Source organism: Vidua chalybeata, chromosome 26, assembly GCF_026979565.1.
Source record: "Vidua chalybeata isolate OUT-0048 chromosome 26, bVidCha1 merged haplotype, whole genome shotgun sequence".
Lineage (NCBI taxonomy): Eukaryota > Metazoa > Chordata > Aves > Passeriformes > Viduidae > Vidua > Vidua chalybeata.
Genome location: NC_071555.1, coordinates 565511 through 585329, shown reverse-complemented (window position 1 = coordinate 585329; position 19819 = coordinate 565511). Strand labels below are relative to the sequence as shown.

The 19819-nt window shown below is 58.3% G+C and overlaps 1 protein-coding gene across 4 annotated transcripts; it reads right to left on the bottom strand.

Annotated features, from left to right (window-relative positions):
- Positions 1 to 1216: 1216 nt before the first annotated feature.
- TNS4 (tensin 4) lies at positions 1217 to 18760 on the bottom strand. 4 transcript variants are annotated; one of them, XM_053965522.1, is made up of 13 exons: positions 18682 to 18760; positions 11448 to 12085; positions 7489 to 7915; positions 6946 to 7361; positions 6052 to 6138; positions 5508 to 5627; positions 5151 to 5243; positions 4802 to 4879; positions 4322 to 4393; positions 3177 to 3345; positions 2804 to 2872; positions 2563 to 2589; positions 1217 to 2040 (listed from the first exon to the last, which is right to left on the bottom strand). In XM_053965522.1, the coding sequence occupies exons 2-13, from the start codon at positions 11956 to 11958 to the stop codon at positions 1911 to 1913; spliced, it is 2199 nt and encodes a 732-aa protein (XP_053821497.1). In that variant the 5' UTR covers positions 11959 to 12085; positions 18682 to 18760; the 3' UTR covers positions 1217 to 1910. The 4 variants fall into 4 exon arrangements, with proteins under 4 accessions (XP_053821497.1, XP_053821498.1, XP_053821499.1 ...); XM_053965523.1 differs by having other exon boundaries at positions 6946 to 7358; XM_053965524.1 differs by lacking the exon at positions 4802 to 4879.
- Positions 18761 to 19819: the final 1059 nt, after the last annotated feature.

Below are 19819 nucleotides of genomic sequence, written 5' to 3'. Positions count from 1 at the left end.
GGGCATCTCCAGCCCCGGTGTTTTGGGAGGGTGTCAGGATGCAGGCGGGAGATGCCCAGGCACAGGAATTGTGACAGCCGCACACTTCCCGGTCACGGCTTGGCTCTGGCCCAGTGTCTGCAGCCGGTGCTGCCCAGGGTCACGGCCCAGGAGTTTGCCTAGTCCCTGTTTGGTGGCTCCCGGGGCCGGCAGTGCCCTCCGGGGCTGGCGCCAGCCCGATGCTCCGGTTACCGGAGCCAGGCGGCCGCCGGTGCTGGCGCTGTGCAAACACTGCCGGGACGGGGCCGGAGGCGGCTGCAGCCAATACAGACAGCCCAGAAATCTGCTGGCACGGCAGATGGGCCACCGGAGCAGGGCCGAGGCCAGTGCTCCTAGAGCCCAGCCCCACGCCCTGGCCCGGTGCTGACAGCTGCCAGGGCCGGCCGGGCTCGGAGGGGCAGCGCGACCCCCCAGAGCACCGTGTGGAGCTGAAGACTTTGTCTGTCCCCATTCCCAGCTGCTGATCCTGACCAGCAGGACGGTAACAACAGAGTGCAGCTCTGGGGGTCTGGGGGCTGCCCCAGGGTCTCAGGCCTCGGGTCCCACAGCCCAAGCTGCCTGTGACCCCGGGGAGCTGCAGCCCCCTGGTCCCTGCAGCACGATGGGGACAGCAGAGGCACCTGGATCCCTCGGGCACCAGCTCCCGAGCCCACCCTGCAGTGCTGGGTTGTGGCTGAGCAGAGCTCGGGGCAGAGGGACTGGGGGGGACAAAGCTGCTCCTGTCTCCTCTCAGAGCCCCACATGCTCCCCCCGCAGTGACCCAAAGATCTGTTTTGGTCATTGCCAAGAGCGGCCGCAGCTGGACCCGCTCCACAGCAGAGGGACTCTGCCCTGGGTGCATCTGTTCAGCTGCTCTGGAGCAGAGTGAGTGCCTCCATTGCTGCCATCCCTGTGGTGTCTGTGGCAGGATAAATGTTCTACTGCTTTATTGAGAATACCCCTGAGAGGGTTTGTTAACAGGGGGCCCAAAATTAAACCAATGCAGAGGCACCAAATGAGAACTAAGGTAGAGAAAAGCACGGTGGCCTCAGAGCTGCTTTCTGCTCTGAGCTACAGCTCGAGCTGACCCTTCAGCTGCTGCAGATCATGGCAGCACCGTCTTCCTTGAGGCCCTGCCAATTTACGTCATCTGAGAATCCGGCCCAAATTCAGGCAAGTCATTTCCAAAAACCCGATGTTTCACTGTCATGAAAATGTCACCATTTATTTCCCAGCTCTCAGCAATGCTGGGAGGTCGAGCCCTGCCCGCAACCCCGCACTGCGTAAAAGGGCAGGAGAATTTCCCAGCACCAGGAAAAATGCATTGCTCTGTCATTCCTGCCTGTGGATGCTGCTTGCTCCTTAAGGGAAGCAGGTTTCCAGTAGGACTTAGTCATTTTATACACTTTGATTTGCAAAGCTGCCTCTTTGTGCTGCTCAGGGGGTGATTCCTCCCACAGACTTTCGCTCGTGCAGCACTGGGGTGTCAGGGCTGAGTCCCCAATGGTGGGAGCTCAGCTCAGTTCAGCTCCGTGAGCTCTCTCAGCCCAGACACCCCAAGAACAGGGCACCTCATGGCTGGTAGAAACCCCAGCCAGAGCATTGTGGTCCTTCAAAGCAGATGGTCCAGCTGAGGGACAGTGGTTCCATGGAGAGCACAGCTCCCGTCCCTTCCCCAGGGCAGCCAGTGCCCCATGGAGAGGCTCGGAGGAGCATCCCCTCCCACCAGAGCTGAAAGTCTTCAGCTGAGGCTCCTGATGCGACGGTGCATAACAAAAAAGTCTAAATACGTGCTGTTGCCAAAATGCAACCCAGAAGCAGGAGAAGGGGAGCAGGAGAAGCTCAGCAGTGTGTGAGCAGCTGCTGGCCCCGAGCGTCCCAGGGTTCTGTCGCTATGGGCTGGGCAGGAGCTGGCGGAGCAGGTCGATGACAAGGGACACTGGCTGCACGGTGTCGTACTCCGCAAACAGGTGACAGAGGTTCTCCGAGTCTGTCTGGCTTTTGGCCACGAACCCAAAGATTCTTTGAGAAAGAAAAGAGGCTTATTCAGTTTGCATCCAGGAATCTGAAGGAATAGGCTGAAACCAGCCCAGCCACAAAGCCAAATCCCAGTTCCAGCAATTCCACCTTGGCCTGCTCCCCAATCACGTTTCCTTGGAAGCCAAGCAGCCGGGAGGAGCATTTTTGGCAAGGCTTCCCCAGCTGTGAAAAGATTCTTGAGCACAAGGTAGAGCCAGATATAAATTCACTTCCTGAACCCAGCACAAGTCCCTGGGAAGGCTGTGGGATTTGGACGGGGGCTCCTGCATGAGGGGATGTGGAAACTGGGCTCAGCCAAACCTCTTATCCAAACCTACAGAGCAACCCCTGCAAAGCTTCACCCATCAGTCCCACGCCTCATCCTGCCACCATGGTAACTTCTATCTCATCCCCTCCTCATTTTTAAGCTCTTTCTTTGCTGCTTTGCAATGCAGCCACTTCCCAAAGCAGCATAATCCCCCCGGATTCCACCCCCCACTCCATGTGGGAGATCCCTGCTCTTACCTGGAGGACTTGCAGTACTTCTGCCACCTGGGGGAAGAACAGAATTGGAGTTGCTCAAAGGCTGATGTTTAACTCATTCCATCAGCTGCAAAGCCAAGGGTTATGTTTAGATCCACCCCAGCACGGTGTGCCCAGGGCAGTTTTATGGGATTTGGGATTTGAAGTGGTGCAGAGGCACTGGGAAACGCGGGGAAGGGAGCACGGCGGGTGGCTCCGACAGGCACAGCTGCCCCAAACTCACTTTCTGTTCTCAGGGTCCATCCCACAGAACCTGATGGCAGCCAAAGGGTAGTGTCGCCTGAAAAACACCCTGGAAGAGGAGAGGGAATCATTAGGAAAGGGAAGGGCCTGGGCAAGGACACCAGTTTGCCCTGTTGTGCTTGTGGGAGGCTGATGGTCTCAAGGCACCCCAAAATCCCAACCCTGGGCGCAGCTGGCTCCTGCATCCCACCCCTGCGATGCCACAAAAACACAGCACCCCTTGTTAAGGGCTCAAGCCCACCCCTGGATGGTGACACGGGTTTGTCCAACCAGGGCAGGCTGTCCTGAGGCTGGGGGGTGAGGAGGGAGCTGCCTCTCCCTGAGCCCCCCCTCGGCCCATCCTGAGCTCTTACTTCCTCTGCACGTCGGTCAGCGTGACACCCTGCTCTGTCACCCTGAAGTGCACCAGCGTGGGGGTGGGCAGCGTCTCCAGCTCCAAGGTGCAGGAGATGCCCTTCAGGATGGCCGGGGCTCCCGTCAGCGTCTCCACGTTCACCGAGCTGAGGTACAGGACGTTGCACACTGCAGGGACAGCACGGGGCTCAGCGTGGCTGTGACATGGGCCAGAGCCAGGGCTGGGTCCCTGGGGTCATCCTGCAGATCCCTCACAGGGATCCGGGTCAGGTTTGTTTTGACGAAAATTAAAAGATTTGGTGACTCAGAAATTCTTCACTAATTTAGTTTGGTTTGCTTTAATTCTTTGCACTAATTGTTGTAAAAGTCAAAGTATTTAATTTCCCGTTTCTAAATGTCACATTTGCTGGTTTTTTTTTTTTCTGTTTATTACATATTTCCTTTAATGAAAAGCAGAAATACCCCAAGCTAACGAAGGGCTGACAGCCAACCTAAAACATGACATTTCAGGCTGATTGAGCTGTTTAAAGGGCTGTTCTGGGTCAAACTAAACTTTCCAGCTTGCCAACTGATTTTTCAGAATTTCCAGCAAAACAAAGCAGTCTCCAGCTCCCCAGCCTGTGTTGTGACCTGTCCGTTTGGTCTCCTGCTCTTCACTTTTGCTCTCACCTGGAGCCCACCCAGACTGAGGTGCACAGACCTTTTCCCATCCTGCTCTGTCATTCCCACATGTGCCCTATAAGGCAATTTCACCAGCCCCTGACTGCCCATCCCTCTCCCAAAGCTCCAGCTGTTCCACCCCCATTGAAGCTCATCGGGAGAGAGGCTTAAAAATCAGGAACTCTTTAAAACTGTGGGACCTGGGGGTCATTTATCAGCCTCATGACCTCAAGAACTGTGTTTTCAAGCAACTTGAGGACCCAAAGTCTCCCTTCCCTAAAAATATCATGCTCCCTTTCAGCCCAGGAAAAAAATCTGCAGAAATCCTGCAGCTATCTCCAGCTCCATGGGGAAGCTGGAGGGGGATGCCACACCAGTGGCCACCAGTGCACAGGGGTGATCTGCTGCTGTCACAGTGTGCCCAGGGCTCCAGCTCTTGCCAGCTGGGCTGTCCCCAGGGCCAGCAGCCGGCTCATGTCCTCACCTGCAGTTTTCCTGGCCAGGGACAGGGCAGGTTCAGGAGTGCAGTCAGGGCTGTCCTCTCCATCAGCAAGATCTGCACAAAGGACAAGCAGGAGCAGTGATGCCACAGGCCAGGCTGAGCTGATCACCTCTGTGGCCGTTCCTTATCTCACAAGAAGCTCAAAGGCCCAGGACCACTCTAATTGCAGGGGTTTAGAGCAGTAATTAACTTAATTGTCCTTCATTTCCCTCTCCGGGCTCTGTTCACCTCTGATCTCCCACTCCTACTTCCCTTGCTCCCACCCCATCCCCAGCGGAAAGGAGTCACCGCCTTCCCGTCCCCAGGTCAGCTCTGCAGGTCCCTGCTCCACCTGCAGCCAGGGGAGCAGCCCCTCGCAGGCACCCGGGGGGGCTCAGACCCCTCCCCACAGCAGGACCGCGCCCCCCTCCCCGGAGCAGCGGGAGGAGCCGCTCGGAGCCTCCCTCCTGTCGCGTCTCCTACCTCGGGTGGGGATGCTGAGCTTGCAGGGCAGTGCCAGCGGGGTGATGGAGTGCTGGTAGACGAAGGCAGAGAGGCTCCCTGCAACCAGAACTGTGAGTTGGGGGGGGGGGCCGTTGCCTGGAACCCCCCACCCACACACCTGCACCCGTGTCCCAGGGAGCTCATGTTCCTGCTTTGGAGCCACGGTCTCACCGTCAGGGAAGTGCAGGCAGGACTTGGGGCTGGGGAGGGGGTTCCTGTGCTGGCAGGTGTGCAACACATTCACCTGGTCCTGGCTGGTGCTTCCAGGGGCTTTGGGAACAGCTCCTGGCGCTGCCAGGGCTGCTGTGGGCAACAGCACCGTCCTTACCGAAATACAGCTCCTCGCTGGCACCCTTCAGGTGAACCCCTTTGGTGGAGGACTCGATGAGGAAGTGCCGGACGAGGTCACTGCTCTCCTCGCCTGCAAGAGGAACCATCATCAGCATCAGCACCGACCCCAGTGCCACCGTGTCACCCCTGGCCACCCCAGAGTCCTGTCCCAGGGCATCACTGGAGCCGCTTTGTGGCATCATCATGGTGCCAGCCCCTGTGAGAAGTGGAACGGGCACACGCAGACACTCTGCCAGCACCTCCCACACACCAGAGTCCTGTGGCCTCTCATCTGGCTTCAGTTTGAGTAGTTTCAGTTAAACCCTTGAAGCAGCCCCCCTGTGCACCCCCGTACCTGTCTGGCTGCCGGAGGGAGAGGCAGGAACCTTCATGGCCAGCCCGAAGGAGCCCCGGAATGAGGTGCTGTCCCGCACCAGGAACGTGCCCGGCTCCTTGTCCCTCAGCAGCTGGATTGCTGTCAGAGCAGAGGCAGGGGCTCAGCCAAACACAGCAGGTGGGAGCTCCCCGCGCTGTGCCCCGGGGCTCTGCAGGGAGTCCCTCCTTGGCAGCAGCAGGAAAAGCTCTGCAGGTGTGCCAAGGACACGCACACCGCAGGGCCTTGGCTCGGTCCCACGGGTCCCCGCAGTCCCCAGGACACTCAGCCCCTGCCCAGGCCACGCTGTGTCACAGCAGGAGAAGCTTTGCCGGGCTTGGAGGACACAGAGGGGCCGTGGCACGGCCCTTGTTTCTGAGCTGTCCCTCTCAAGCTGTGAGAGGGTCCCGCCACACCCATCAGCCCCCAGTAGGCTTTGACTTGCCCCCACAGGGACACCGGAGAGCTCTGGGGACAGCCCAGAGCCCGAGGTGGGGTCACACCCATAGAGCCTTCCCTGCCTCACCTCGGTCCCTGCTGATGCTTGGCTTGAACCAGTATTTTGATGTGTCCATCACAAACTTCATGGTGGGCTGCCCAGCCTTCAGGGGACCTGCAGGAGACCACAGCATGTCAAGGCCAGCAGGAACCTGAAGGACCTCCACAGATGGCAGAGCCCAGCAAAGACATTTCTGTCTCAGGGTAGCCAGGGCTGAAGGCTTTTCAAGCCTTTTGAATCCTTTCCTCCCCGCTCCTCAGAACAGCTCGTTCTCTATGTAATTATCTCTCTTGGCAGGCTGTGATGTAGTGCAGAGAGGGTCACATGGAATGCCCTGGCAGTGCCAGCCTGCCCAGCCCTGCACAATCCACTGGACCACGGGACTTAGAGCAGGATCTGACCCACACACCCTCTTGCTATTGCCATAAGGATCCCAATTAAACCCCTCTGCCCCGAAAGCTGCCTCTGCTCATCTCCTCCAGAGAACAATAGCCCCAGTGTCTGCCCTTGAATGAGGGACCTTGTGAACCCTGGTGCCTTTTGGTGTCCTCACAGCAAATGGGAACCCCAACCCCTCCTCCCAACCCGGTGTGGGTCTGCAAACAGGCAGGGCAGGACAGAATGATGTTTCTCATTCTCAGGTGCTATAAATAGGTGCATCTGCATCTCCTGGAGGGAGCAGAGCATTCCTGCCTGCTGAGCCCATGTCCCAGGACACCGGTGGGCAGAAAGCTGTGCCTAATCCAGGGTCACCAGCCTCAGGCTGGAGACCACCCGGACCATGGGGAGACACAGCAAGGAGCTCCAGCGAGGACCTCTCACCCTTTGTGTCTATTGTCCACAGCTAAAGCGGAGGGAAAATGGGGTTTGCTCCCCGTTTCCCAGCAGTTTTGGGGTGTGCAGCCCTGCCCCGTGACTCACTGTCCGAGAGGCAGCTGAGCGCGGGCGCTGACCGCGCGTTGTTCAGGCCACCGAGCCTCGAGGCCGGGCTGCAGCCGGCCCCGGCGGGCTGCGTGGCAGAGCTGGGGGGGGCTTTGGCCACTCGGGGGGCTCCATCTCCTTGTTCCAGGCACCCGTTCACCAGCAGCACCGGGATGTCGGCCGCGGAGGTGAGGATGGACGGGGGGCAGCTGCTGGCCTGGCCCTTCTGGGCCAGGGCGGTGCCGGCGCTGGGGGAGCTGCCAGCCCGGGGCTGGGGGGAGCTCTGGCCAAAAGCCTCCCTGGGGTGAGACACGATGCCAGAGGAAGGGGAGCAGGGGCTGCCCAGGGAGCTGGCGGGGGACAGGGAGGCAGCAGCCGAAGCATCCGAGTCCTCGTTGTGGAGCGAGTGGGTGCTGCTGCAGGAGGGAGACAGAGCAGAGATCAGGGGGTTGTTCACACACAGAGACCATCCCAGCCACTGCACCAACCCTGAAGGGCATCGTCTGCCCTGTGCCTCTTCCACCTGGCACAGGTGGCATTTACCTGCCCAGGATGTAGCTGGTGTCAGAGCCAGGGCTCGTGGAGAGCTGGGACACCCAGCTTCCCCTCTGCCGGGCCCTCAGCACCTGCACGGGCTTCAGCAGATTGTCAGCACCTGGGGAGGTGCTGAGGGCCCCGGGGCTGTAGGAAACTGTGTCCGTGTGTCCTGCCAGGCACTGCCAGGGCGCGCCGGTGCTCTCGGATGCTTTGCTGCAGCCCAGGGCGCCCGACTGGGGACTCGAGGGTCCGGCTGGGCTCGAGAAAACCACGCTGTCACTGGTGCTGTATTTGCCTCCGAGTGCTCCTTTTTGGGGCAGGAAGCTGCTGGTCTGAGGGGACCTGGAGAAGGGGGTGCCCGAAGGGCTGGGGGAGCCCTGTGGCAGGTCGGGCCCCGTGGCTCTGCCTGGTATCAGCTCTATGTACTTGATGTCTGCAGAGAGAGAGAGGAGGTCATGAAGTATCTGGTGTGCAAGCTGGGTTCTCTAGCAAAGCCCTGTGAGGAACAGAGCTCTGTCTGTTCTTCCTGCTGTGAATTTTAGCCCCATCTCTGCAGGGCTGGGGGTCCAGCACTACCCTTTGTTGAGACCCTGTGAAGGCTGATTCCTCACGGATCCCAAGGTGAAGTGACCCCCCTGCTGCTGGCAGGCTCCCAGGGAAGGGGGTTACGTGCGGTCACGTCTGGCTGCTCAGACCCCCCTCGCCAGCATTACCCAGCCAGGACCTGCCAAGACCTGCAGCCAGAGGCGGGTGTTCCCTCCAGCAGCTGCTCTGTTTGTACCTGACTCAAGAGAAAAACACCTGGCTGCTCCCCCCGGGGTGACATCAGGTTCGGAGGGTGGCCCTGCCCACCCTGGGCAGAGGAGCAGGGGGATGTCACCTGGCCCCAGGTACAGCTGGGCTGTGGCAGTGGGGCAGTGGAAATCCACGTGGGACAGGGGCAGTTACAACATTCTTGGTGTACAGGACCAGCCAGGCTGGCAGCAAGCACAGACCCGGGCAGGGGCTGGCTGCTCCCTCCTCCTTTCTCCCACCCTGCACAGATCTCTCTAGAGAAGTCACTTCCCAGGCAGTCTCTGTGCCTGTGTCCTGCTGTGGGATTCTTCCCTCCCTTCCCTTCGTGCTCAGAGCCAGCCCTTCCACTTGCCATTAGTGACATGGGAACACACCTGACAGCATCTCCTGTCCAACACCCTCAGTGGAGCTTCACAGCCAGCACCAGGGCTGCCTGGTGCACGTCAGGTCCAGGATTCCTTGGACAAAGCCAGCATTTCTGGCTGAGCTGGAAGAGGACTTTCAGCAAGAGACACCCAGACTTGATTTGAGTGCTTGCAGCGATTCATCACATCCCAGGGAAGCTGCTCCCGTGGTTAATCACTTAATCACCCCAGTGCCAGAGGTGTGCACCTCCCTCCCAGTCTGGACGTGCCCAGCTTTGCTTTTCAGCGCCTGGTTCTTGCCCTGCCATGGAGTTCAGGAAAGTTCCCCTTCTCAAAGGTGTTTCTCCGAAAGGGAAAATCCTTTATGCTGCATCAAAGACAAACTGCTCTGACAGCCCTGAGCTCCCTGCCCGGGGTCTGACAGGTCCTGATGGACCTGCTGTGCGGGAGCTGCTGGCCCTGGCTACTGCCAGCAACCACCTGAACTCTGGGGCACGGAGCTGGATGAGCAGGAAAAGCACGGGGCTGTACAGAAGTGACTCCCTGAGCCCCTTCTCTGTGCCAAACCAGCACGAGATTGGATAAACACGGCCAGCCACAAGCACCAAGGAGGTGCTGTGTGAGCCAGGAGGGCTGGTCCCCAGTGGGGACACAGCTGGATCATGGCAGGACAGAGCCAGAGCCTTGCCCCTCCACAGCCCTGTTGCCAGCAGCAGCTCCTCCAATGCCCAGCCTGGGGGCAGCTCTGTGGCCACACGTCCTGGTACCAGTGCACAAACCCTTGCAGAGAGCTGGCCGGATGCTTTTTGTCACTGTCTCCCCAAAAGGAGAAAGAAATGGGGATTTTAATTGTTCTTTAAAGAACTGACAAGCGTCTGTGCACCAGGCTCCTGAGGCCTTTTACCTCCTACTTCTCTGCCTTTGCTCCTCTTATCACCCGTGGTTAAACCTCAAATATTTGCTCAAGACCTTGGCAAGTTTTCCAGCATCAAGGAGTGGCAAAAGTGCCACGAACAGGGAGGCCAGATGTCACGCAAGCCGAGATCTCCTTTTCCTCTAGGAACTAGAAGGATCCAGAGGGAATAGTGCCTCTCATGAACGTGCCTCCTGTTGCTGCAGCATTTCATAGACTGTGCTGAGTTGGAAGGGACCCATCAGGATCGAGTGCCATGTTTAAATCTTCCCCATGGTCTCCACTAGACAAGACAAGGACAGGCCCCTCTTGCCTCTCTTGGGCACCATCAGTCCCTGCCACCCTCACATCAGGGCACAGGTTGCTGGAGCAGGAGCAGGTGAGTGAACAGGGACGCTGCACTATGGAGGAAGTTTGTGTAAAAAAACCAAGAGCTGTTAAAAGAAAATGAAAGCTGGAGTGAGGCTTTCCCCACTGAATTCGTGGCCAGCTTTCCAGATGTTCAGTTCCACGCTTGCAGCCAGATTCTCCAGACCACTAGCACGTTACCTGTGGAGCTGCCTGGGGCTCCAGCCCCCGAGCAGAGCACGGAGGGGGGCAGTGGAATGGGTCAGGCACTGAGATGCCTGAGCTGGATCTGCACTTTGTCACGGTATTTTATCTGCAAGGCCGCACTGTCCATCCCAGCAGGAAGCAGGGACACTGCTCTGGAACTGCACGGTTCCTGCAGTGCTGCTGCCTTGCTGCAGCACCAGGACCCTCACACCCACCTCATCCTTCTCCAGCCCTGCCATCCTTATGTTTGCAAGAGGGCTCAGGGAGAATTGAATTTTCTTTTAACATCCTCACATTTGACCTTGCTGTGGAAAGAAGCCTGGGGACTGATTGTTGAGGTGTTGACCACGTGTAAAGACAAGGATGAGCAATAAAGCTTTTGGGAAGCAGTGAGACTAGAGGCACCTGAACCACCCTAGACCTGTCCTGTCAGCAGTGTCAGCTCCCCATGTGCTGGGGCTGCCCCGTGCACAGAGTGTTGAACACCTAAAATGAGCAGGAGAGCCCAGGCAGGAAAACTTGGATCAGGAGCAGCTCACAAATCAGAGCTTGGGTTGCAGGGATGACAGGGAAGAGTTGCACAAGGAGTCAAGTAAGGCACTGTGAGCAGAGACAGGGCTGGTATGTGCTGCTGGTGCCTTGCCTATGCCAGGTATGCTGCCCGGGGGTGCCCAAGCCCTGGAAAAAGAAGTTCCCTGGCAAAAGAATTGGGAACACTTAAATGGGATGGTTGTGCAACACTTGATACCTTAGCCCAGGGCTCTGGAAATCTGGCTGCAAATCCATGTGCTCCCACAGGTGAAGTGTGACCCTGGGAAAGGTTCTGCTGCCCTTGAGGGGAGCAGGGTCCTCACTGGGCATCCAGAGCCCAGGGGCAGTCACTGGTGGTGACAACTGGGATTAGAAGTTTTCCAACAGCTGCAAGTCCCATTTGTATTGAGAATTGTTTTCTTCAAACACAGGGAAATGAACATCAGGTAGACCTAAAAGCTTTTTCCCCTGTTCCTTCTTGGACCCCTTTGATCTGTCTGGACATGAGACATGTCAAGAGTGATCAGACCAGGGCTGTGGAAGCACTGGAGTCAGGCAGAGCTTGGATACACAGCCTGTCCTGCTCCTTAATATGGAACCCTGATGTCAGGAAACAGTCCCCCACAGTGATCCCCCTGGGGACAGTGGGCAATGTCCCTGGTGCCCGTTTCCAGCCTCCCCAGGAGCACAGGACCTTGTGTGGGTCCAGGGGACAGGCGTGTGCCCAACCCCTCTGCCCCAGGCTCTGATTTTCACCAGATGGGAGCTCCGGAGGCTCCACAGCCCGAGCGCTGCCTTTGCCTCACCTATTGCCTCTGGCTCCTGCTTCTTGGTGGCCGCAGCGTCCCCCTGAGCAGCAGGCTGGGCTGCATCCTTCACCGGCCTGCACGGCAGCGGCTGGAAGGTCGGGTCGATCTCCAGGATCATCTGGTTGAGAGTCTCTATGGTTATGTCCAGGGAGGGAGACATCGGCTGAGCCTCAGGGGCCGTGCTGGTGCTCTCCTCCTCCTTCGGCTGGCACGGGGCAGGGGGTCTCTCCAAGGAGGAATTCTGCTGGCCCTTCCCCTGCGTGTGAGCAGCCACGTGCTCCGGCACGGGCTGGGCTCCGTGCGCCCTCCCGCTGGGGAGCAGGCGAGCCTTGGGGTGCACCAAGGAGGGGGCGTCAGTCCAGGCCTCCGTGGAGTAGTAGACGTACTTGCCCGGCAGCGCGGAGCAGCCCGGGCACCCCGCCGGGCGCAGGCTCTTGCTTTCCTCCGGTGAGGAAATACACACAGTCTGTCCAACACGCAACACGTGGGATTCTATGACCTGTGACATGCTCTGGTTTTCCGGTTTCACAGCTTAGAGGCCAAGGGAAACCTCCTCCTTCTCCTCCTCCTCGCCTCCTTCCTCCACCAGGGACCTCAGACCCCGTCTTCAATCCAGTCTCCAGCGGAATAAGAATCTGAGGAATGCAGAGAGGAGTGGTTACACAGGCATGCCCCGGGCAGGAGCAGACTTCAGCGGAAAAGTCCATAAAAAAGGGGATTTGGAGAGAAAGCTGGAATTCAGCTCATACAAAAACAAATCACCCTGTCCTGCTTTTCCAGCCCCTCCAGCCTCTGCTCCCGGTGCCACAGCGCAGCCGGGCAAGCACACGAAAGGCTCACTGGCAACAGCTTTTCAGGATTCGTAGGCATAAAGTGGAATCCTGCTTTTATTTGCTTATTTTCTGGATTAAGAATGAAATGAAGGCTCTAGCAGCCTTCTCATGGGACCCTGACCCCCCGAGCCAGCCAAGGACAGCCAGCAAGCCTGGAGCCCTGTGGGGCAGAGAGCCGGAGCTGCCTGCCAGGGCAGTGTCCTGCAAGAGGGTGTACAGCTAATCCAGGATTTCATTTTCCTGGTACAACTCAAGTCTGGAAGCCTGCGGACGTGGCTGCTGCCTCTGTGGTGGTGCTGCTCGAGGAATCTGACTGCAGATACGTTTGGAATACTCCCTGGCTTCGCTTTAGGCAGAAAGTGTTTTTTTTTATTCCCCATTATAAACCCCTGTGGAATGGGGTTGGCTTCCCTCAGATATCTGGGAAAAAGGGTCTTGGGACACTGCTTGGAGGTGGGGAAGTTGTCCTGCTGCATCAGCAATCAAATGAGGTTCCCCCAGCTGCTGCTCCCGCTGCTTGGCAGGAGCTGTCCCTCAGCAACACGCTGCCACCAAACACTGAGGGACCTTCACTCCTTTGCCCTGGCGTGAGGACAGTAACCCTGCACCCTCCTGCACCCACTGTGGCAGCCAAGCCTGGCATCTCCTGGGGACATCCAGGCCCAGCACAGTCCCCGTGTCAGCACCACACCATCCTCTCCGGGCCCTGGGGAGGGCAGCACTGGTGGGGACCACGGGGTATCCAGAGACCCAGAGCCAAAGCTCTGCTGGCAGGAGTTAATGCCACAGCTCAGGGCTCCCTCCCCGTATCCTGTGTGGATCTGGCACGTGGCACTCACAAGCAGAGGGGTACACTTATTAAAATATTTGTCCCATCCCGCACCAGTCTCCAATGACGGACTTATTTACTCTCTTATCCTGGGCTGATTAACGATGGAGTCACAGGATTAGGAACGAGACACGTTGCTCCAAGGCAGCCAGTCCCTCAGCCCCGTGGGCGCGGGCAGGAGCTGGGCTGGTGCCCTGCGTCACTGGCTGTAATCAGTGACTAATTGCCCTGCCAGGTGTTGAGAGCAGGAACGGAGGGTGGCTCAAAGCAGGGCAGCCGTGCCCTGGGTGAGTTATATAACCCCAGAGAAGCCCCATATCTTGCTAGAGAGACACCCGGAACACCCCGAGCTCACGAAGTGTAGGGAATTAGAAGCAAAACATCGCTGCTGTCTGCTGCTGCTGTCAGCACCCGGCCCGGGCGAGTCATGGCAGGTAAAGCCCTCTCCAGGGCTTCCGAGAGCACGGAGAGCTGCAGGAGTGAATAAATGCCTCAACCCCATTTACCTTCCTGTCGGCCCAGCCCCCGCTGTGTCTCCTGAGCCTCTGAGAGGTTTCAGTTAGAGGACTGGCACAGGAATGGCTCGGGAGCAGGGCTGTGCTGCAGGAAGGGAAGCACCTCTGGAGCCTGAATTAGACAGGCCCAAGGCAGACCTGAATTGTTGCTAATTATTCCTAGAGGTGGGAACCTCTGGGAATTTGGGGCTATGCTGCTGGAGCCAGGTCTGCCCCAGTTCCCAGAGGAGGAGGACTGAGTCTGGAGCCAGTTATCCCTGTGGAGAACCAGCTGTGAAAGGATCTGCCAGAAACTGGGGGGCAGGTGGGTGAGGGGCTGCAGGTAGTGGGGTCCCTCCTCTGCCTGCAGCAGTGCCACAGCCCACGGTGCCTTCCCTGTTGGCCAGCACCAGCACCTGGCTCTTCCTTGGCATTTCCAGACCCCAGCCCTAGGGCACAGTGGATGCAGGAGCAGGCTGGAACCCAGCCCCCCTTTCCCCTTTCCTGGCTGGCCATGCCAGGGCTCTGCCCACAAAGTTTGTGTCACCTCAGGTTGAGTGACAGCACAGCTCTGCCGGGGGGGTGGGGGTCAGAGCCCAGGTAAGCAGATGCCCACCTTGGGAAACCACCCAGGGTCTCCAGCCATGGGGCACCGTGTGCCACAACAGCGCCGGCTCTGCGTGAGAAGTGCAGGGTGGTACAAGGCTCGGAGGGAGCGTTTGTTAAATATAAAAAGAAGAGTCATTCCAGGTCAAAAACACAAGCGAGATGGAGTGAAAATTGGATTCTCCCCTGGGGAGAAGAACTGCCTGGCTCCAGTCAGCATCCACAAGACAAGGCTGGTTTTAATTTAAGTAGGTACAGAAATAACGTGCAGGATGCATGAACCAGGGCTGTCGGGGCCTCCAGGAGCATGCACGCAACAGCTTCCCTCCTTTCTTGTACTCCTGCCCTGAGTTTTTGATCTTTCTCATGTGTGATGCTGCCAGAATTAGCCTCCAAACCTCATTTCTCCTCCCCTCCCTTCTCTGGGTTGAAGTGAGAGGTCTCCCAAGCTCCTCACAGGAATTTCGAGCCTCGGCTGAGGGCTCTTGTGCTTGGAGGAGCAAAGGAGAAGGGCTGAGGTGAAGGAGGGGAATCACTGGGTGGCTGCTGGCCACCAGCACGGCACGGGCAAATGCTGCCCACAGGCATCAGGACCTCCCCAGAGCCACAGGGAATGGCACAGCCCATGCACAGGCCCAGCGAGGGCTGGGCAAGGTCTGCTGTGCCCCCCAGGCAGGGAAGAGAGGCCAGGCATGGGCACAGGTAGGAGGATCCTGTATCACACATCCCCACACCGTGCCATCAGCCATGCCCCGGGCTCCAGGGCAGCAGCAGAGTGAGCTCTGGGACAGAATCAGGGCAGCCCTGGCAGAGGGAACCCCAGCACTGCAGCCATGCCCGGACAGGCTGGTTCAGCCAGGCCTGGGAGATCAACTGGCTCCATGGAAATTCCAGGGAAGGAGAAATGTTGTCTCAGCTAAGTCAAGGCTAGCACAGAAAGATGGAAATAAGCTGGCACAAACACAACCAGACTGGAAATGGCAGAGTTTCTGCTACCGGAAGCAGACTGTGGAACAAAACTCCCTCTAAGCTGAAGGGGACAAATCACAGATTTCACGTGCAGATGGACACTCTTAGTCCCCAGTGAGGGACCAGCCTGTGATACCAGGAGACCCAGGCTGTGGGGCTGTGGGGCTGGAGCCACAGCTCAGCCCAGGAACCCCAGTTCTGCTCCAGCCCAGCTTGGCAGGCACCCCCGAAAAGGAGCTGGGCTGGGGGAGTCAGGACAGGCACTGGAGCACCCACGTGGGGCAGGAGGTGGGGGGCTGTGTTTGGAGAGGTGCTGTGTGTGTTTGGAGGGGTGCTGTGTTTGGTGGGGTGCTGTGTGTGTTTGGAGGGGTGCTGTGTGTGTTTGGAGGGGTGCTGTGTTTGGAGGGGTGCTGTGTTTGTTTGGAGGGGTGCTGTGTGTGTTTGGAGGGGTGCTGTGTTTGTTTGGAGGGGTGCTGTGTTTGTTTGGAGGGGTGCTGTGTGTGTTTGGAGGGGTGCTGTGTGTGTTTGGAGGGGTGCTGTGTGTGTTTGGAGGGGTGCTGTGTTTGGAGGGGTGCTGTGTTTGTTTGGAGGGGTGCTGTGTGTGTTTGGAGGGGTGCTGTGTGTGTTTGGAGGGGTGCTGTGTGTGTTTGGAGGGGTGCTGTGTGTGTTTGGAGGGGTGCTGTGTTTGGAGGGGTGCTGTGTTTGTTTGGAGGGGTGCTGTGTTTGTTTGGAGAGGTGCTGTGTTTGGAGGGGTGCTGTGTTTGTTTGGAGGGGTGCTGTGTTTGGAGGGGTGCTGTGTTTGGAGGGGTGCTGTGTGTGTTTGGAGGGGTGCTGTGTTTGGAGGGGTGCTGTGTTTGGAGGGGTGCTGTGTTTGGAGGGGTGCTGTGTGTGTTTGGAGGGCTGCAGGGCGCTCCTGGGTGCGGCTGCGAGGAGCCGGCTGCCCTGGAGCCAGGGCTGTGCCGACACACCCCGGCTGCTCGATAACCGCCCGCCCTTCCCAAACCCGCCGGGCACGGCTCAGCCCCGCGACGCCACATGGGCCGAGCCCGAGGATCCGCTCCGAGCAAAGTCCCTCCCGCTTCCTCTGCGGGAGCCCCGGGAGCCCGCTGGGACCCCCCAGCCCCGAGCGGGCTCTGCCCTGGCACCCGGCGGGGCAGGGCAAGGGCAGAGCTGGCAGCGCTGCCCCGCAGCATCGCCGGCAGCTGCACGCTGGCTGTCCCAGCGCGGTTATTTGGAGCTCAGACATACGAGCCGGGACACAGCCTCGCTCCCTGTCTGCGCAGACCCCAAAACAGCTCAGCCAGCTGCCAAGCCTGGTTTGTTTTTCCTTGCAACGTGAGCCCTGGGAGCCTCCCGATGACAAGCCTGTTACACATCCCCTCGCCAGGAAGGGCAGAGGGAACTGCTGGGACACCCAGGATTTCCAGCGCTCATTACACACAGTTTAATCACTGCGAGGGCTGCGGGCGACTTGCCTGGATTAGAGGGGCATGCTGAGGGGGTTGAGAAAGAAAGTTCCCATGGTTATGCTGTGTTTTCCCTGCAGAGCAGGGAGAGGCACGGTATCACATGGCAGATATTAATACACCCCAGCTCCGGGGGGTTCCAGCACCTGGTGCCCCACTAGGGGCTGCCCTCCCACGCCGGGGGAGAAGGGGAGTCTGTCAGAGCCTCCTCCCTCGCTCACACATGGGCAATTACGAACCTCAGCAGCGAGGAAAAGAAGCGTTTCTGAAATGCCAGACAGCTTCTCGGTGTCTGACCAGCCCCCGGAGCCGCGCCATGGGGCAGCACCCGCAGGAGCGGTGCCAGAGCAGGATGTTTTGGTGGGGCAGCGAGAAACCCTCCAGTGCAACCCGAGAGCATCCACAGCAGGAGCCACCCACCCCCAGTGACCCCCCCCGCCCCCCTCCCAAAGTGCTGCTCGTTTAGCAACATTTCAGACTTCTGGAAGGGTCTCCAGGCTTTTGGAGGAGGCGGGTTGTTAGGAATGTTGAAATCGCTGCTCCAGCAGCTCCCCCTCCCACTGCATGACAGCCTTTTCCTCTCCCGGGACAGCTCTTTCCCCTCTGGCAAGAGCTTCTCTGGGTACAAGAGCAGCACAGAGCCTGGTCCTCATTTCCAACAGAGGTCCCAGCACAGCAGAAGTTTCCCCTCCCCTCTTTGTGGGTGAGCAGTTGACATGGGAGGCTCAGGGACAACAGTGCCTTTAGAACAGGGTGTCTGTATAAAAATAGGCTAAATTAGCAAATCCTAAGAATGTTTGAGATGAGTTACAGAACTAACGAGCTCCTCAGAGCACAAGCCAGGATGTTTCTTCTCTGAGACCATGGGAACATCTCCCTCCAGCCCTTGTGGGACTCACCAGGCAGCATCAGAGGAATCTGCAGTGTAAGAGGCTGCTTCCCTGCATTTCAGGGGTGCCAAGGGGAGGGAGAGGGTGGCACGGGGGGCTCTGCACACTGCAGGTGTTTCAGAAGGGCCCTGAACATCTGTGCTGGCCTGGGCACATCCCCTGCCCTGCACAGTGCTGCACCCAGGCCTGGAAACCTCTAGAAGCACCAGAACATGCTTCAGGCTCTTCCCTTGGGTCCAAGCAGTAGAGGTGGGACTAGATTAATTTTCCCCCCTCCCCAGACTCTATTTTCCTCCCAATACATCTACCTACAGCAGCAGCAGATCCAGGCACTCCCACCTGGAGCCCTGGCTGTACAGCTTCCGTGCCATCCTGCCGATAATCCCTCTCCTCTGACACAAGCATGGAGGCCCAGAACCTGGTTTTGGTTTCACAGCTACTGACCCCATTCCCAGTGCTTTGACCTTCCTGGCTGGCTGTGGCTTAAGAAGGTTCAGTGGTACCACAATGCCCTGAGTAACTCAGAGCCCCACACAAACCTCTGCCCCCACGTGGCACTTTTATTGCCTTGAACTCTCCACAATTCCCACACCACAGCCTCCCACAGGGAGGATGGAGACACTGGAGCACACAATCCCAGCCACTTCACCTCAGCTGAGCTCACTTGAGGCAGTGGAGGAAACATGCACTTGGACACATGCACAGACAACAAACACCACTGGAAATCTTAAATAGGCTTCAAAAGGATAAGAAAGGTAATTGCTCATGTCATAAACCCCATTGACTACTGAGAAAACCTCAGAACCTCAGCTAGAGCAATATGCATAATTCCACACCACTGCTCCCAGCATTACCCAGCAGCCTTCCCCACCCTGGATCACCACCCCTCAGTTTGTGCCCCCTGGCAGCACTGCTGGGGCAGGAGCAACCATGTCTTATCTTATTTGAGATCCCCGAGGCAGATTCCTCCCAAGGCAGGAGAATAACTCCCAGCTAAATGCAAAGCAGCAGCAGGAGGAGTGATGGAAGGGAAGAACTGATACGAACTGCACGCAGCATTAGCATGAGAACTGAAAGAAAAGAAGGACTTGGAAGAGGCATGGCAAAGGCAGAGACGGCCCTGGGAATCAGCACTCGGAGGTACCTGGGCTGCAGCGGCTCGTCCCCCCTCCTGCGCGGCTCCGCTGCAGCACCTCCAGCTCCTGGAGCTCATAAACCACAAGGGTGGGTCTGTGCAAGGACCGGCTTCTCCGGGAGCTTGGATTTAACGGGAGCCCGGTCCCTCCCACCTGGGCCGAGCTTCACCGCCCCTCCGTGCCCCAGGTGTGGTGCGAGAGGGAAGAGCCAGGCGCGGGGTTCGGGGTGGGAGCCGGGGCAGCGCGGGGCTGCCAGGGGCCAGGCTGCCCCGAGCAGCCGGCACGGGAGGGCTGCAGGCAGAGCTGCCGGCCAGGCACGGCTTGCAGCTGGAGCAGAGCGAGGTAACCCGCTTGGGGCAGGTGAGGAGTCGGTGCTACAGGGCTGTGCCTGCCCCTGCATCCCCGGGCAGCAGCAGCCCCATCCCAGCCCTCAGCCATGGCACTGTCGGTGGGGCAGGACTGGTGGGGACTGTGCTTCAGCCTGTCCGAATCTCGGCTGTCAGCTCTGACAATAAATGAAGAGGGAGCATCAAGCACGGACTCCTCTCCAGCTGGAGCATTGGCGTTGAGTTCTTCCTGCTTCTTTCCAGGGGTACCAGCTGCTCCTGAGTGCTGCAGGCAGCACAGAGACATTTCTGGGAGGAGCAGTAGACTTGGGGACAGCCTGTCCTGTGTCACTGCCTCGTGGCAAAGGTGCTGCCTGGAGGAGGGAGATTGGTTCAAAGGGAAAGCCATTATCAGTCTGGTTAAAGGGCATCTGTCGCCAAGGGTCTGCCACGCCGTCACCACTGCACTGCTACCCCTGGTATATTACAGGGAGAAGATTGAAAAACCTATTGAAAGGTAACCATGTCTCAAACATGTGTTTGCAGTGTCCAGCCCAGAGCAGACAGGCCTGACTGCTGCACTCAGCACTCCTACATTGGGAACAGGGGATAACAAATAAACCCCAAGCATCCTTCTGGATTGCTGTACATTTTGGCTCAAGGGTTTCTTCCAGTGTCAGTGGGCACAGAGCCGTGGAGCAACCTTTAAAACCATGTCTCTGAAATATCCCTTTTCAAGGAAACTGCCTATTCTGCTGCCCATAAATGCCTTGGGCTCTCTGCAGTCTTGCCACACTGTGAAGGGACACTTTGGAACGTC

Excerpts from the sequence above, each read along its gene's own strand:
- TNS4 (XM_053965522.1), bottom strand. The coding sequence starts at position 11,958 with ATGTCACAGGTCATAGAATCCCACGTGTTGCGTGTTGGACAGACTGTG. Across the intron at positions 4,880-5,150 it reads CAGCGAGGAGCTGTATTTCG|GGAGCCTCTCTGCCTTCGTC; the intron begins GTAAGGACGGTG and ends TTCTGGTTGCAG. Across the intron at positions 4,394-4,801 it reads GCTCAGCATCCCCACCCGAG|ATCTTGCTGATGGAGAGGAC; the intron begins GTAGGAGACGCG and ends TCCTTTGTGCAG.